The sequence below is a fragment of the Lepidothrix coronata genome, unplaced genomic scaffold (assembly GCF_001604755.1).
Source record: "Lepidothrix coronata isolate B3197 unplaced genomic scaffold, Lepidothrix_coronata-1.0 Scaffold8, whole genome shotgun sequence".
In the NCBI taxonomy this organism is placed as follows: Eukaryota; Metazoa; Chordata; class Aves; order Passeriformes; family Pipridae; genus Lepidothrix; species Lepidothrix coronata.
The window spans coordinates 9,749,281-9,764,768 of NW_016690188.1; the positions used below are offsets into that span (position 1 = coordinate 9,749,281).

Genomic DNA, 15,488 nt, shown 5'->3' on the forward strand with positions numbered 1-15,488 from the left:
TAATGAGGCAAATAGATGTACTATCCAATCTCTGAATCTGCCCAGGTTTCCACTATGGCCTAAAATAATCTTTTTATAATTGCCATAAATATAGGTAATATAAACCTCAGTTTCAGTTCAAAGGCATTGTCTATAACATCACATTCTAATAGTATGCTCAAAGTAGTCTGGGTAACTATTCAACATGTAACATCCTTCCCTTTGAATCATTGCACACTGCAGCTAGGACACTACACGTTCTTGGCAAATACAGACACTCTCTTTGATTGGCTTACAGAATTTAGTAGAACTGCCTCATAAGAATATTTGCTCCTTTAACAAGTCCACCTTTACAGAAAAGGCTAAACTAACTTCCAAAATGGAACAAAATCAAACCATTTTTTTGTTGCTTGTAGAAGGTGAATCAGCCACTGCAGGTTTTGCATTTCTCTTGTTCTCACTTTTCACAAAATCCTAAAATATTAGGAAATTAGAAGAAATAATAATTGATACCAATGATTGCATAACCAAAAGAAGCAATTTTACAGAACTGGTCTATGATCCCACAGATCAGAGCTGGAGACAGGAAGAAATGTCTTCCTGTCACCAGCAGGGAGAGAGAAATGTAAAAGGTAAAGAGAAAGTGCAAATTAGGGACAAGAGTCCAGAGTCTGGATCAGTTGAAGTCTATGACCTTAATCAACACAGGCCAGAGATCCATCACTTGGGGGGGCACAAGGTTTAAATATACCCTACATATACCCTTAGGATCTCAGTGAAAAATCAGAAGGATAGAGTTTAAGTAAATGATCAGAATAATACACTGAAAAGCTCCACTACAAATTTCATCAGTTGGTTTAGTTCACACCTCGTTCATCTCTACACTCTTCCTTTTCCTTCTTGGCTTGAGCATTTTAACTGTAACTGGTGATGTGCTGCCCTGGTGCTTCACCTCCATCTTATTGGGTTGCAGAGGCGTGAACTGGATTTCCATCTCTGGTTTTGGGAACCGACTCGTTTTTCCATCTTCCGTGGACACTTCAGAAGAGTCAAGGACAATTTCTGAATGGTCCTGTAAGTATATGGAAATTTTAAGAAAACAAGTTTTAAAATAACTATGAGTTAAATAGTATACATATCCCCCCCCACTTTTGCAGTGGATTGCGAAGTAAGCATTTTTATTTTCCAGCTGTTAGCTTCCAGAACATTCCAATAGAAGCATTCCAAAGAAATCTACAGCAGAGTATTTTAGAATTTTTTTTTGTTAAATTTTTACAAGTTAACATTTGTATCTATGATCACAGAACTTTACCTGCAGAACTCAACCTGATACTTTGTTTCCGAGTCATCTTCCTCAAGGGCAGAGACAACTAATCACAGTTTTCACAGTTAGGGGTAGCAGAATTGACATGATTTTCTCCATCTTAACTCTGCTGCTCCTTAGGAAGTAGGCAGTAATAGAAGCTTTTGCAAGAAAAGTATAATCTTTCGCTATCTTATCTTTAGAGAGCTTTCCCTTCACTTCTACAGTAGAGAAGTTAAATTGTGTAAGGTCCAACTTGCAAGCAGTCTGCCCTGCTATTGCTCACCCATTTAAAAGAATTTATATTTTTTCTCCAGCTGACATATCTAATAATCAGACACTTCATATGCATCAGTGAGAGGTAAGTTTTCAAGAGTACACAGTTGAAGTCAGATATAATTATTCACATAATTATATTATACAGCTTTTATTTCTACCAAAAGCTGCTAAATCAGGTGATCTGATCATCAAGGCATTTGCAGAATAAAACTTTAGAATCATTCAGGCAACAGGACACATTTTATTCCCTACTGTGCATTTAGCAAAATCCGTGCTACTGCATAAAATTTTCAAAGTTTTATACCAAGCTCAATTAATGAGAAGGCACTGCTAGGACACTGAGATTATGAATAATTCTCTTTACCCTCATCATATCTTACTGGAATATTTCTTCCAGCTACAGGACTAACCTTGCTTTGTTTTCCCACAAACTGTAAATACTTACAATGAGTAATATGAGAATATCCTACACTGTAAACCTCAAACCATTTTGAGTTTCCTAAAGTTACAGCATAAAAGCTCAAGTGCAGATAGCTAATGAACACCTAGGCTGAAAGACAACAGGAGTTTAAGACAGTAACATCTGTTCACAATGAGATCACGTGTCCTGGTGGGTCTCACCAACAGTCCATCTACTTCAATACTCTGCCTTCAGGAATAGAAAACAGATGCTGGATAGGGATAACGTGTAATCTTGGTCATCTTCTCATCTGTTCCATCAATACCCTCGCAGCACTCTCAGGTTTTGCATTAGAAATGTCAGATACACCTTTGCCTAATCCTCAGAGTATCCATCTACAAATACATTTATAGATTTCTACTATAATTTTTCCTAATCCCTGCTGATGGTATTGGTTTTCACCACCTTCAGAAGACCACTAGCTCCTTCATATAGAAATATGCTATTTTACCTGTTTTAAAAAAAACTCCTATCAGTTTCAGCAAGTGCTGCCCATTTCTTGCAGGATTTTAGGAAGGACAGTTCTGCCTTCTTTTACCCCCAACCATGACTTTTTTTAAGCCTCAGCTCCATGACCCTCCACTGGCCTTAACCTCTTCTAATTAGAGTGCCAGCCTATTATCCTCTCCACACAAGGCAGGAGACACATATTGCCTTGATCATTTTAGCTCTTTTTATTTCTCTCCACTATGATTTTCCTGATAATTTTTCGACTTCCCCCCAGAACTTTACCCCATTCACTTCAACACCACCATAACAGTTTCTCACACAATGATCATGGTAACAGACTCTTACCTATCCATAACATCAAGTACTGTTGCTACTGCCTTAAGGTAAGTACTTCAGCACTAACCATTCACAACACATCTTCTCTGTAACTGATTTTATAGCAAAAACCTAATTTTATGGTGATCTCTTAGCTGCTATTACAAAGCTACATTAAGCAGTAACCCTCCCAAGAGCTCATACACCACAAGCTTTATCTATACAGCACAAGCTGAATTGATGAAACAGCAAGAAACTAGCCATACAGTCCTACTTGGCAATAGACAGTAAAGAGATGAAGAGATGTATTTTAGCATTCAGTCAAGTTCTGCAGTAAGAGAAGAATCATATCTTGTAGCAGCCAGGGAAGGGACTGCTACGAAATCCATGTTCAGACCTGTTCATTATTAAATAGCAATGGAGTCACATAGCATTAATTCCATTTAGAAGGAGAATGACCTCATTAAATAGTGTTCATGACACATACAAGGGTTCAGTCAGAATCTTAAGTCTCTGTACAGTTACAAGGCTTTTAATTTTTGTTCAGGAAATAGGCAAAATAGATCTTTTCCTTGTGTTCACATCAAATATTATTTTGTTTTGGTTTTAAGTGGGATGCAAGATACTGCTTTGTTCTTATGAACCCCCATATGGGCTGGTAGCTTTAATTACAGAATCATCTTACCACACCATAGGTGACATCATAAAAAGTTGTTTGAGTTGAAATCCCCTTAATACTGACATACTTAAACTGAGATGACACTACAAATACTATGTCTCCAAATCTCTAGAACCTGGATTAGTTAACTAGTTTTCTCTCACGTGTAGAAGTTCTATAATGTACAGAGAGATAGCATTCTATTAACTAAAGTACTCATTTTCTGAGAGTGAGTGTGAAAGAGAAGAAGAATAAGCAAGAACTGAAGATACAGCTAAAGTACAAAGAACTACAAAAATGTATTAGGAGATTCCCAAAACTATATACAGAAATATATACTGAGAAAACAACAAAATTAAGTTAATATCATTAGTACATATTTTCTATAAATTAAACAAACATACCTCTTTGCTTACAGACTGATCAGTTTTATCTTGTCCTTCTTCAGGTAAAGGTACTTCTGACAAAGACTGAGGGCTTTCACGGTTAACGTGTTGTTTCAATTCCTTTATAAAATCATCTTTCTCAGCCAATTGTTTTCTTAGTTCTTCTATGTCACTTTCCTTACCCTAATAAACAAAGTAAAAATTGCCACAAATTGCAGGACTGGCAGAAGAAAGTAATACATATCAAAAACATCATTATGTTTACTTGGTAGCATCAGTTCTATTACTGCGGGCTAAAACAGTCAGGTATCCAACACAAACCCAGTAATTTAATGCCTCTGTGTAAAGTGAAAAAAAGTCTTATAATAGTCTGGGAAAATGTAATGCAAAACTGTTTGTTTTACTATACTTGTTTAGAATAAGTTCACCTCCTATTTGTTCATGAAGTTCTTGGTGCTGTGAAAAAGGCAACAAATGTGATAGTTATTTCAGATATCCAGCCCAAATTCGCAATCAGAGCATTTATTTGCCCTACTTAATATTTTGAAACTTCAGTTACTATTACAAATTCTGTTTCAAGCAAACATAAAGCTTTTCTTTTTTAAATTATCTGCAAAAAGTTTTCATATAGCAGTGTTTAAGAACAAAAAGGAGAGCCAGAATGCCAAGCGCAACGATATTGTTTTGCAGAATTAATGGATAACAAAAACAAACAAAAAATCACACAGGAAGAAGACAGAGAGAACTGACCTTTTCTGAAGCCTTTAGTGCAGCCTGTTTCAGCTCCTCTATTTCTTTGTCTTTTTGTGTGGTGCTAGAAGCCAAATTCTTGAGCTGTACTTCCAAAGCTCCTACTAGTTCATCTCTTTCCTCACGCCACTTTTGAAGATTACTATCCTTCTCTACCAGCTGTGCAGCAAGTCTTTCCTAAAGAGGGAAAAAGGATAGGTTAGAATAGAAGACCACTTCTACACAGTATCTGAACTGTTCTGGTAGTTTTGTTTTGCATAGTTAGTACTATTTTATGGCCTTAGTAAACTTAAGAGCCTATGCAGATCTTAAAAAGCTCGCACAGAATTAGTTTCACTACAAATATGCAAATGCAAACCATTTTTCAATTAGAAAATCTGTATTTATATTTATACTCTTTGTGAAGAGAATTTTTTAAGAACCACCACTCATGTTTGCTTCCTCAAAGATTTTGCTAGTAACAAGTCTCAGGCAAGAAAAGTCAAAGATAAAGTGAAAGTAGTTCTAGCTCCTAACATCCTCCTGTACTGATTGCAGGTCCAGAAAGTCATTGCTAACTACCTCTAGATGCAAATACAGTTCTAGATTCTAGAGGCTCATATAAAAATTTCATATGCTTAAGAAATCACAAAATTGACACAGTCCAGTGACCAAGTAAGGCATCTTAGTTATTAACCATCAGTCACTCCAATGCTAGTGAAAACCCCAGCATATACATCAAGTATTTTTATTCTATATCTGGAAAACACTTTTTCTAACAACTTATCTTCCTTTCTTTCTTGCCTTTTCTCTTCCTTCTAAAGTCTCACAAATTGTTTGCTTGGGCTTTTTCTTGTTTTTTTGTGGTTTTTTTTAAGAAAATCCAAGCAAGAAATCTTATTTTCCAAAGTGAGCTTCCTTAGCTTCAGGTAAGGAGCAATTCATTTTAGCATAGGTTATTTACTGGTGTTTTACATACAATATGAAATTTGAAGACTTCATAGTGAGGTGATAGTATAGGACAGAAAAGAACTGGCATGGTAACTTTCATTATGCAGTAAGTTTTTTCATTTTATGATCCTCCTACTTTTCCCTTTTCATATTGAGAAGATCTCGTGTAGGCTTTGCCATATAAGAAAGTCAGGGAACTCTGACAAAGGCCAGCTACCTCAAGTGCCCACACTGTTAACACTTGACATGACATTTGCTCTGTACTAAAGCTTTACACTAGAGGACTCTGTTGAGACATCCAGTCACTTACAATTTCTGCTTGTTGCTTTACATGATGTTCTCTGTTCTCCACAAACTTTCTCATTTCTCTGTTGAGATGATTCTCAGCTTCTTTTACTTGATTTATGAGTTCCATTTTTTCCTCAAGCCACTTCTTTCTATCAGTTTGATACTTTGACTCATTTTCCTATTTTGATGAAACCAGAAATAATACCACAGGTAGAAATAAAAAAAAAAGATTTAAAATTCAGAATACCATTGAATTTCAAAAACATAACAGAAATACTAGCACAGTTCTATTCCAGCATATTCCCAAATGCAAGTATTACATTCCCATTTGTTCTTCCCTATTGAAAAAAAATTATCAATTTTCAGCACTTGTTATTCAGACTGGCAAATCTTCATGTAACAGAGGTGGTTTTTTCCTTAAAATGTTCCGGGTGAGTTACAAACACTATAAAACTTACACCAAAAGTAACGATAAAGAGACTCTCTTAACTTAAAAATCCCCAATCTTTTATGCTGCCTTAAAGGACATGTTAGAAAACTAACTTCTGCTTCATGACTGAAAGGTAAAGAATGCAGTACAGTTCGAATGGGAGGCAGAGATAGCTCGTACCTAAGAATGTCACTTCAATCCACAGCAACCTTGTCTCCTCTATCCCAGTCAAACCTCAGACATTTTACCACATAAGACAGAAGGCACCTGTAAAGTTGCTCAGAAAGAAAGTCTGCTTTCTATTCCAAGGAGAATTAAAAGTAAGTTCTCTGCCTTACAGAAAGGGCTCACAGGTCATGCAGCAAGCACAAAATCTTGAGAGAGTTTGATTTAGCAACTGACAGGAAAGATGTTTGGAACAGATATCAGGAGCTGGATCAAGATAACTGTAAGAGGAGACCAGCTACAGAAGCACCTTGCATGGTAGTAGCATAATGCAGGGGATGGTGCACTTCGTTATGGGGCATAAGTGATGCCACATATTACAAAGACACTGCATCCAGACTTCACTGCACTGGTGCACTGCAGCTTTCAAAGGAGGTTTCCTTTACCAGTGTAACAATTGGCCATATCATGCCCTCCCTTTTGAAGATACCGATGCAAAAAAAATTTAGACTCCTAAAGGGAAGTTATAGTTCTAAAACTATGTATGAATTACGTGTTATATTTTACCTTCAGTTCTTTTTGCAGCTTCATTAATTCCTCATTTTCATTTATGGTTTTCTCATTTTTGCTTATCTTTTGCTGCCAGTCAGTATTGCTCTGGTTATTCAGCTCTCTGTATTTCTGCTTCCACGCTTCCAGTTCTAGTCAGAATACAAAATGAATTCACATTGAATTCGCATAGTTTTGAACACTTATTTGACCATGTTCACATCCCTCTACTAAAGTTACTTGGGTTTACCAGCTATGATCACAAACAGACAACAGAAGCTTTTCAAAAAAATTGCTGTGTTACATGAAAGTAATGCCTAAATAACAATTAACAAGTAAACCCAGAAATTTAAAGCAGCTATCACAATACACATTCAAAATAATGATTACCTAAAACTAATCTGTTGGTCTCTTCTAATTTGGCTTCAAGCACTTGATCTTGTTCCATCTGAGTCTGTTCTTGTTCTTCTAATGTCATCCGCATATCTTCAATTATTTTTTCCTTTGCACACAGATCTGAAAATTTGAAAATTAATTTACAGATAAGCCTCCTCCGAGTTCCCACCATTGTCTCCCAAAGTGTCTTGATTACAAGTTGTTTCCCCATTTCCTGAGATTAAAAGCTCCATTAGAAAGAAATAGGGCATCTCTACTGAACTATCCAAATCCAAAATTCTTAAGTGATTCTGTTCTCAGCAACTTGATTTAGATGTGTTTCAGTGTTAAATGTCAGACTACTCATGGCTATGAGAAACTAACCACTGTTCAACTGCTAAATGTTTACCAAATCTGCAGAAACTAATATTGTGCTAGTTCATGCTTTTGTTAAAACGGACAACTAAAATGGCAAATAAATCCCAGCACCCAATACTTTCTCCAAGGCTTACATTTCTTAGTCTGAGATTGTGTCTTTGTTTACTATATCTCTAATAATGATTCGATAAAAATATTTCTTGTGAGATTTTAATGTCCAAGTTGGAATTTCTCAGTATTTTAAAATATAAATACACGAGACTCTCCAAATTTGTTCTCAACATGACCACCCATTATGTTGACACTCCACATACACACAAAAAAAAAAGGAACAATAATGGCTTTTGCTGACCTTTATGTGTTTTCTCGTACTGTTTGGAGATTTCTTCCAGCTTCTCGTTATTTGACTGCTCCTAAATATTACATTGAAAGCAAATTAAAGAAAACATGTTGAAAGAAACAAATATATATGCTAGAAATTAGTGGTTTTTCATTGTGAAGTTAATAAATGATGAATCAAGTATTTAAGACAAACAGTCCAAACAAGTAAGTTCTTCACATAATATAAAGGAGCATTCAAGCTGCTTAAAAAAAAAAAAGAGGAAGACAATACAAGTAACATATCTAAGTGTCACTAATCAGACACTTTGAAGGTATTAAGTATGTATTTGCTAGGCAGGTTGTCAAATAGAGCCATGTCCTGCATGAGAATTTCTTTAAACGTTTTTCATTTATCTGTTAAAACTAATTTCAGCTGACTACTCTTTTACCCCAACTTGTATAAGCTTTCTCCACCTGCTTGGAAAACTCAATATTGGATTAGTTGAAAAAATTAAGAACAAGGAAAATTTTAGGAAAAAAAATACCTTTTTAAGTTTCAGGATTGTGCGTTGTTTGAACTCCAACTCTTCACTAAACTGGCTTTTAATTTGCTCCAGCTCACTAACTTTTTTCCTCAGGGTTTTCTCCTCAGATTGCATTGTACACACCTGCAACAAGACAGCAAGCAAAACTAACATTTAGTTATAAGCCTTCTACAATCTCTGTCAGATGTCTAAATAACCAATTACTTTAATTAAGAGTCAAATTTTTGCAAGTATCTTAGCTAAATTCCAGAGGCTGGTAGAGCATTATACTGTACATCCTTCTGAGGAAAGGATTTTAACCATAGAGTATTACATTTGAGAGGAGGGAGGAAAAATCCAAACCCAACCAACTTAACAGAAATTCCACCTCTTAAAAAAACACCACAAAACCCAAATAAAGGAAAAAAACCCACTCTGAAAACACAACAAAAAAACCCAAACAAACCACAAACCAGGAAATGGCCTAATTAAGCTACAATTTGTTGTCCTTTAAAAAAAAGTTTTCTGACACGGGACCTTATCCACTCCTTGCTATTTCTCAAGCAGAGGATTATACACTGAATGCTGCGTAGGAAAGGCTGCTGGTGAAAATGTTAATACTCTTTAACTTCCAAGGCCAAACTCTTGCAAGTCTTTTGGATTTTAAGTTTTTGCAATATCCCATAAGGTTATAAAAAAAAACCTTACTGCCTGCTAACTTTTACCAATGTTAATAGCCAGTATTGAGTTATTCCATTTATTAATTTCTCCTCCTCAACCTTAATAGGAAACATAGCTCAGATTTAAAAGTCTCTAGAAGTTAGTGCTTTCCTTTTCTGATTAGTCTATTTTTTCCTCTCAGAGATCAGCATTTTCCACAAGTCTGAAGTCAGCACAAAAAACAATGTAAGATTACTGTTGTTACAGAGATTATAAAATCCTTCTCCATAATCAGATTAGTCATAGCTTTCACAACTCTTTCCCAAGGGTATTAATAAAAATTTACGTGACCCTTCAATATCTGTACTAATCTGTGTTCTAACATCTGGTCTTTAGTTTACAACTTCAATGGCTATGTAACTTAAAATTCAATGTTACTGTAGATATATTGCTCAAAATAGCCTTATTATGAATCACTTTTAACATTTGTAGCTTGAGATTTGTGAAAACCAGTTTTAGTAACAGAACCCCAGGTCCAAACCTGCAGAAGAAACATTTTGCCTATGGTTACCAACCTCTTTTTGTACTTGCTGAATTTGTTTCTTGGCATCAGAAAGTTTCTCTTTCAAATCTGTATATTCTTCCTCTTTCCTCTGCAAATCTTTCTTCAAACTTTGTACAAGAGCAGAGCTCTCAGAAAGATCTTTACGTAGCCTTGGGTTAGAAATAAATAACATTAGTCTTACACATCTCAAAAAACAGCTTTTACACATTAACGCAGGCTCTTCCCCAGTTTTATTCAGGAATAGAATCTTGGCTCTAGCAGATCAACGACAAGCTTTATAATTGTACTTTTGGATTTCAATTTCTTATTATATGATCCTGAAGTAACAAACTGCTCAGATTCATTTCTGAACACTGACATCTTTTTAAATATTACTTTTTTAAGCACAGTAGAGCAACCATTTTTATCACTAGGTGACCATACAAAGTAACAAAAAGGAACAAGACTAATATCAAACAAGTTTGAGCTTGATAACTACACATCCCAGTCCTTGTAAGGATCAAATAAATAAAAGTTCAAATAAAAAACCCCAATAACATAGCAGCAAATGCTGCCCTCACAAGTGCTACAAAGCAAAAAATAAGTTTGATGGGTTCATTTTTAAATGGTCACATTTATTTCAAAGAGTTTACAGTAAGACATCCTGGATTTTTACCTTTGAACTAATTAATAGGTTTTTTAGATAAGTGCCAATACAATACAAGGCCTTACAAAAGGAAAACCTTTCAAAGCTTTACAAGCATAGGGTTGGGGATCATCAGACCTTCGTTCTAAATTGTACTTTGGAGTATGTGCAGGTACTCAGATACAGCACTAAAGAAACTATAGTCAGGAGAAGGGCTACAAAGCATCTTAAAGCTATTTTTACATAATTATAATCTTTTAACATATAACAAATATAATCTCTCAGATACGTGCTCTTATTTCTTAAAGATTTAAAAAGTAGAGGGAGGTGAAGAAAGTTCTACCCTCCTATGACTATTATTCCTTCAAGTCTTACAGTAGATTTTGTTCACCTAGAATAGCTATTACCAAACCCAACTGTTTATTGTTGTTTACTCCCTAGGGTTTTTTTTCCTTCTTCTTTTCCTTTTACCACCCAGTCCTTTCCAAAGACAACATTGCCTGCTTTGGTACATTAAACTATATGTGATTTCTTTCAGAAAGGGTATGCAACAAAACTATTAGAAATCCCCAAATAATAAATTTCCTTGTATGCTCCTATTCCCCCACTCAATAGTTCCACACGACTTAGATTTATATTTTTGAAAGAATAAACAAACAGGTGGGGAAAACACAGCCAACAGAATATGCAAATATAAAATTCAAGTAGTGTATTGAAACTTTTCAAAGAAGCAGTTTGTTTAATCGAGTTTATAAACAAGGAAATGTGTTGTCAAAATAAATTGATGTTGACATAAGGGATTTTTAACTTAGGTCTATTGTCAAAGGGTTACGAGTAATCTCGTTATTTACTTACAATTCTATAGATTGTATTTGCTCATCCTCATTTTTCTCCTTTTCCTGAAGAGCATGTTTCATGTTCTCCAAGCTGTTTGTCAACTGCACAACTTCATCCTTCAGATTTGCTTCTTGATCGTTCAGTTCTTTCAGTTTTTTGTCCGACCTGGTACATTTCTCTTGGAGAGCTACTGTACTACTTTGTAGATTTAAAATAGTAGATTCTTTTTCTTTAAGTACTTCTTCTAACTTTTTTATGTTGTCACCTTTAGTTTCCAATACACACTCAAGATCTCTTATTTTTCCCTCACATCCGTTAACTTTCTCCTGAAACTGTGCAATTACTCTCTGATCTTCTGCAGCCTGTTTTTCAAAATCCTGAGTTTTCTTCAGGATTTGCTCTTGCAACTGACTCAAAATATCTTTTTCCTTTACAGACTGATCATTTTGACTTGCAATCTCATTTAATTTTATTTTTAGTTGATTATTGTAATTCTCACTGTCATTAAGTCTCTTCTTTAAGTCTGCAACTTGCTGAAGCAGTTCTTGAATCTGATGACTTTTTTGTGAAGAAGCCTTAATCACAATTTTGCATTCTTCCCAAATGGTTTCAATACTGCGGTGAAAGGAGCTCTCCTGTCCCAGATCTGCTGTAGAAGCAGTTTGGAACTGCATAGATACAGGACTCATTTGAGCTGTCTGTGGTTCATCTTTTTGAGGGTCTAAGGAGTCCTTTAGATTAACTAAATCAGTATCCATAGTGTAAGACTCTAAGTGACATTTATACAACTCATCTACTTGGGACTGCATTGTTTTAATTTGGGACACTTTATCAATTATATTTTGTTCAGCAGCTGTTACTTGGTTATTTAGCTGAATAATCTTTTCTTCTTGTTCCTTATTTACAGCTTTCTGTTTCTCCAGTTTGGAAACAGTCTCCTGATAGTCGGCTTGACATTGCTGAAGCTCTTCACTTAAGCCATAGGCCCTTTCTTCAGAAGCAGACAGCTTCAGATGCAAGCTTGTTATTTGCCAACTTAACTCTTCTTTTTTATTTTTTTCTCTTTGGCATTGTTCTTCAAGTGCAGCTATCTGACCTTCCAAGGTTTCAGTTCTTTCCTTCAGTGCCAGTATTTCCGCATAGGTCTCAGAATTATTAGTTCTCTTTGGATGAAGAGAGCAATTTTCCCATCTCCCTGTCTTATCTCCTAAAAACAAAAACAAAACAACATCAACAATAAAAAATATCCATAGAGCTCAGGTTGATTAAAATCAATAGTGCAAGTCTCTAGCAATACAAACTGCAATTGCTCTACAGAAAATGATCACTGTCTGAAAGCCACACCCTTATAGCTTTTTGGAGTCTTGAAGTAGTTAGAGCCCTTGCAATAGATGCCTCTTGGTCTTCGAGGCATAATTTGCAGAAAGAGGTGTGCAGAAAACTTAAAAAAGTTTGTTATGGTTCTATTCCAGCCTTTACTCTATACCACTAGCAGAAAAATCTAGCTAGTTTTACTAGTATTTATAACACTTATGAGCTAGATAACATTCACAGTTATAACTACTTTCCACCTTCACTGATTCAACAATCCCTTTAAATAGAACCAGCAATTACCCACCCTACATTTAGCAGATCAGTGGTGTTGTATGCTTTTCTGAGAAGTTTTATTCACACTCAATATCATGTTACTTTAAAAGTAAAGCTAAAACTCCAGCATGTTTTTTGTTTGATTTTTTTGTTTTGCTTAGTGTTTGGAACCTTCCCCTCTTCTTTGTTCAATAGGTTTCTAAACTAGATAAAAGGATAACTATTAATGCCCACACCTAATATGTTGCATGTAAAGTTCTCCACAAAAGATTTATAACATATTAACCCAACTCCAAATTTCCATAAGTATTTTATTAGATTGACTCTTTTTTTCCCAAAGTAATGAGCAGTATTTCACATGTAATCACATGTATTTCATCACCTTCAAAAATGACTCTGGCTGTATTTCACACAAGTGTTTTAGGAACAGTTGTGTTCCTTTAGTGACATGCATTTTAGTATTAAATCAAGCCTGACTATCTCTAAGGATTAGGTCACATAACCATGTGCTACAGGAAGATAGTATGGATTCTTGTGACTACTGCAACTACAGTAAGGCAGAGTTCAGCCGTCATCTCACTTGGGGAGCATCAAGCACATAGGTACATGTGTACTGCATGGAAACATCCTCTGAACAGATCCAGCAAGTTTTATAGTCCCTAATTTGAGTCACTAACAAAAAGTCATGCTGAATATTAGCAGTAGTGTTTTGGTCTTTAGTGATTAAAGTCCCCAAGACTCTTCTTTTCTCTTGCTTTGCTGTAGCTTTTATGTTCTAATAAGACACATCAAATGCTCCTGCTAGATCAGCCACAACAGCAGGTTTACTGTGGCATATAAAGTCATACTTTTAAATCCTAAAAGATTAAAAACTTTGGATTTAGGAAATGGTTCTCTGAAAGCTCAGTTGTGTAGACACAGGAAAGCATATCAGACAAAATACCACATATTCCTCACACTGGATTGGAATGGTGCATACTTCACTAAAAGGGAGAGGTGTTGAGGTGCTTTGTCAAAACCTCTAGTCCTTAGCTTCAAATGACACTTACTTGAAATAGTTTTACATCAGAAACGCCCAATTGGATCACACACCATCAGCTGACTTAGCCTAATATTTTTACCTCCTTTTGCTACTATTGGTAGGCCCAGCCACTTCCTGTGGAACTTCCCTGACATTGAAGAACTGAGACAATGTAACCCTCCTTAACCCTCTCAGTCATGAACCTGGTGGCTGTCAGCTTGTCTAACCATGCCTGGAATATGAGAGTTATCTGCCTCTCCCACCTTCTAGGGCAGTAAATATTAAAGTTCAATACCCAGGGCAAGAAGTGCTTCGTTCATAGAATCATAGAATATCCTGAATTGAAGGGAGCCACAAGGATCATTGAAAGTAGCACTGCTCTCCAGCCTCTCATTCCCTAGTCTATATGTACATCCAGGGTTGCCCTGTTCCAGGTGCAGAATCCAGCACTTATCTTTGTTAAACTTCTCACAGTTGGTGACTGCCCGGCCCTCTAATTTGTCTAGATCTCTCTGCAGGGCCTCTCTGCCTTCAAGGGAGTTGACAGCTATCACTGGCAAACTTACTTAGTGTAGCTTTGGATCCCACATCCGCATCATCAATGAAGATGTCAAAGAGAACTAGGCCTAGGATGGAGCCCTGCAGAGCCCCACTAGTGATGGGTCACTACCCTGAGGTAAACCCATTCACTATAACTCTTTGCACCATAAACTTAAAACTGACCTACTGCAATGAGTGTTCCCACATTCTTTTACTGCACCCTGTAATGAATGATAGTCCACCCTTCAGTTTATTCACCATCTACAGCCTCAGTTTTCTATGATCGTGTGAATTTGACAATTCTCATTTTACAGACAGAGAAGGCCTTTCACCCTTCTGTCACATATGCTTTCCACAGTACTATGAGAAAGTGAAGCTGAGCTGGGTAGAGGCAGCCAGCCCTTTTAAGTACCATTTTGTACAAGTCGCATATAGCTCACTTTTGCTTATTAATAGACTTTATTCACCTGATCTGCTCACAGACAAAGCAAGCAAAGCAAAAGGATTGAAGGTGCAAGCATAAGAGCTGTACAAAATATATAATTTGTGAACTTAAAGTAATTTTACTTCCATTCAAGTGAAAGGCTTTTCTCCTTTGCCAGCACTCTCCCCTTGACCAGAGCTGGTGCGTTCACATTCATGGATACAGAATGAAACACCAAGTTTTGCAGCACATACTGTATGACAGAACAGTATGACAGAACAATCAATAAGTCATTGACACCTTTGATGCTTGCTTAGGTAAGGTTCAAAAAACTTGAGCAGGAGATGCCACTTTCCCTGAAGTCCAGCAATAGCAAGTTTAGTACAAAAATTACTGTTAAGAAATTGCTGAAGAACTACAGCTGGGTCTGCAAGTACATACACAGATGAGAAAAAGCATGAGAAAGGAAAGAGTCTAAAAACTAAATTTTATTTAAAGCACTTAGAGTAAATAATATAGGACCTTCTGTAAAATAGATTACATTTACAGAACAGTTATTTCCGTTTACAGTTTAATGTAGCAGATCTCTTCCTCATAACGCGATGTTTACGCTTCACAGCTTTTTGCATCTGTTCTGGAAAAGTAATCAAGTTTTTTTTGAAGACCCCCTCTTGAGTGATGGTAGAAAT

At 36.0% G+C, this 15,488-nt stretch overlaps 1 protein-coding gene across 6 annotated transcripts in view; it reads right to left on the reverse strand.

Moving 5' to 3' along the window:
* Nucleotides 1-317: 317 nt before the first annotated feature.
* The window catches only part of KIF20B (kinesin family member 20B), a 33,854-nt gene continuing 18,683 nt past the window's right edge, over nucleotides 318-15,488 (reverse strand). For all 6 annotated transcript variants that reach the window (XM_017804163.1, XM_017804162.1, XM_017804165.1 and 3 more), the window contains 11 exons: nucleotides 11,246-12,434; nucleotides 9,776-9,914; nucleotides 8,562-8,684; nucleotides 8,048-8,108; nucleotides 7,333-7,458; nucleotides 6,961-7,094; nucleotides 5,821-5,976; nucleotides 4,581-4,757; nucleotides 3,849-4,013; nucleotides 848-1,051; nucleotides 318-453 (listed from right to left, as the gene is read on the reverse strand). In XM_017804163.1, the coding sequence (XP_017659652.1) occupies nucleotides 370-453; nucleotides 848-1,051; nucleotides 3,849-4,013; nucleotides 4,581-4,757; nucleotides 5,821-5,976; nucleotides 6,961-7,094; nucleotides 7,333-7,458; nucleotides 8,048-8,108; nucleotides 8,562-8,684; nucleotides 9,776-9,914; nucleotides 11,246-12,434 (2,558 nt within the window). In that variant the 3' untranslated portion in view covers nucleotides 318-369. The remainder of the gene's footprint in view (nucleotides 454-847; nucleotides 1,052-3,848; nucleotides 4,014-4,580; nucleotides 4,758-5,820; nucleotides 5,977-6,960; nucleotides 7,095-7,332; nucleotides 7,459-8,047; nucleotides 8,109-8,561; nucleotides 8,685-9,775; nucleotides 9,915-11,245; nucleotides 12,435-15,488) is intronic.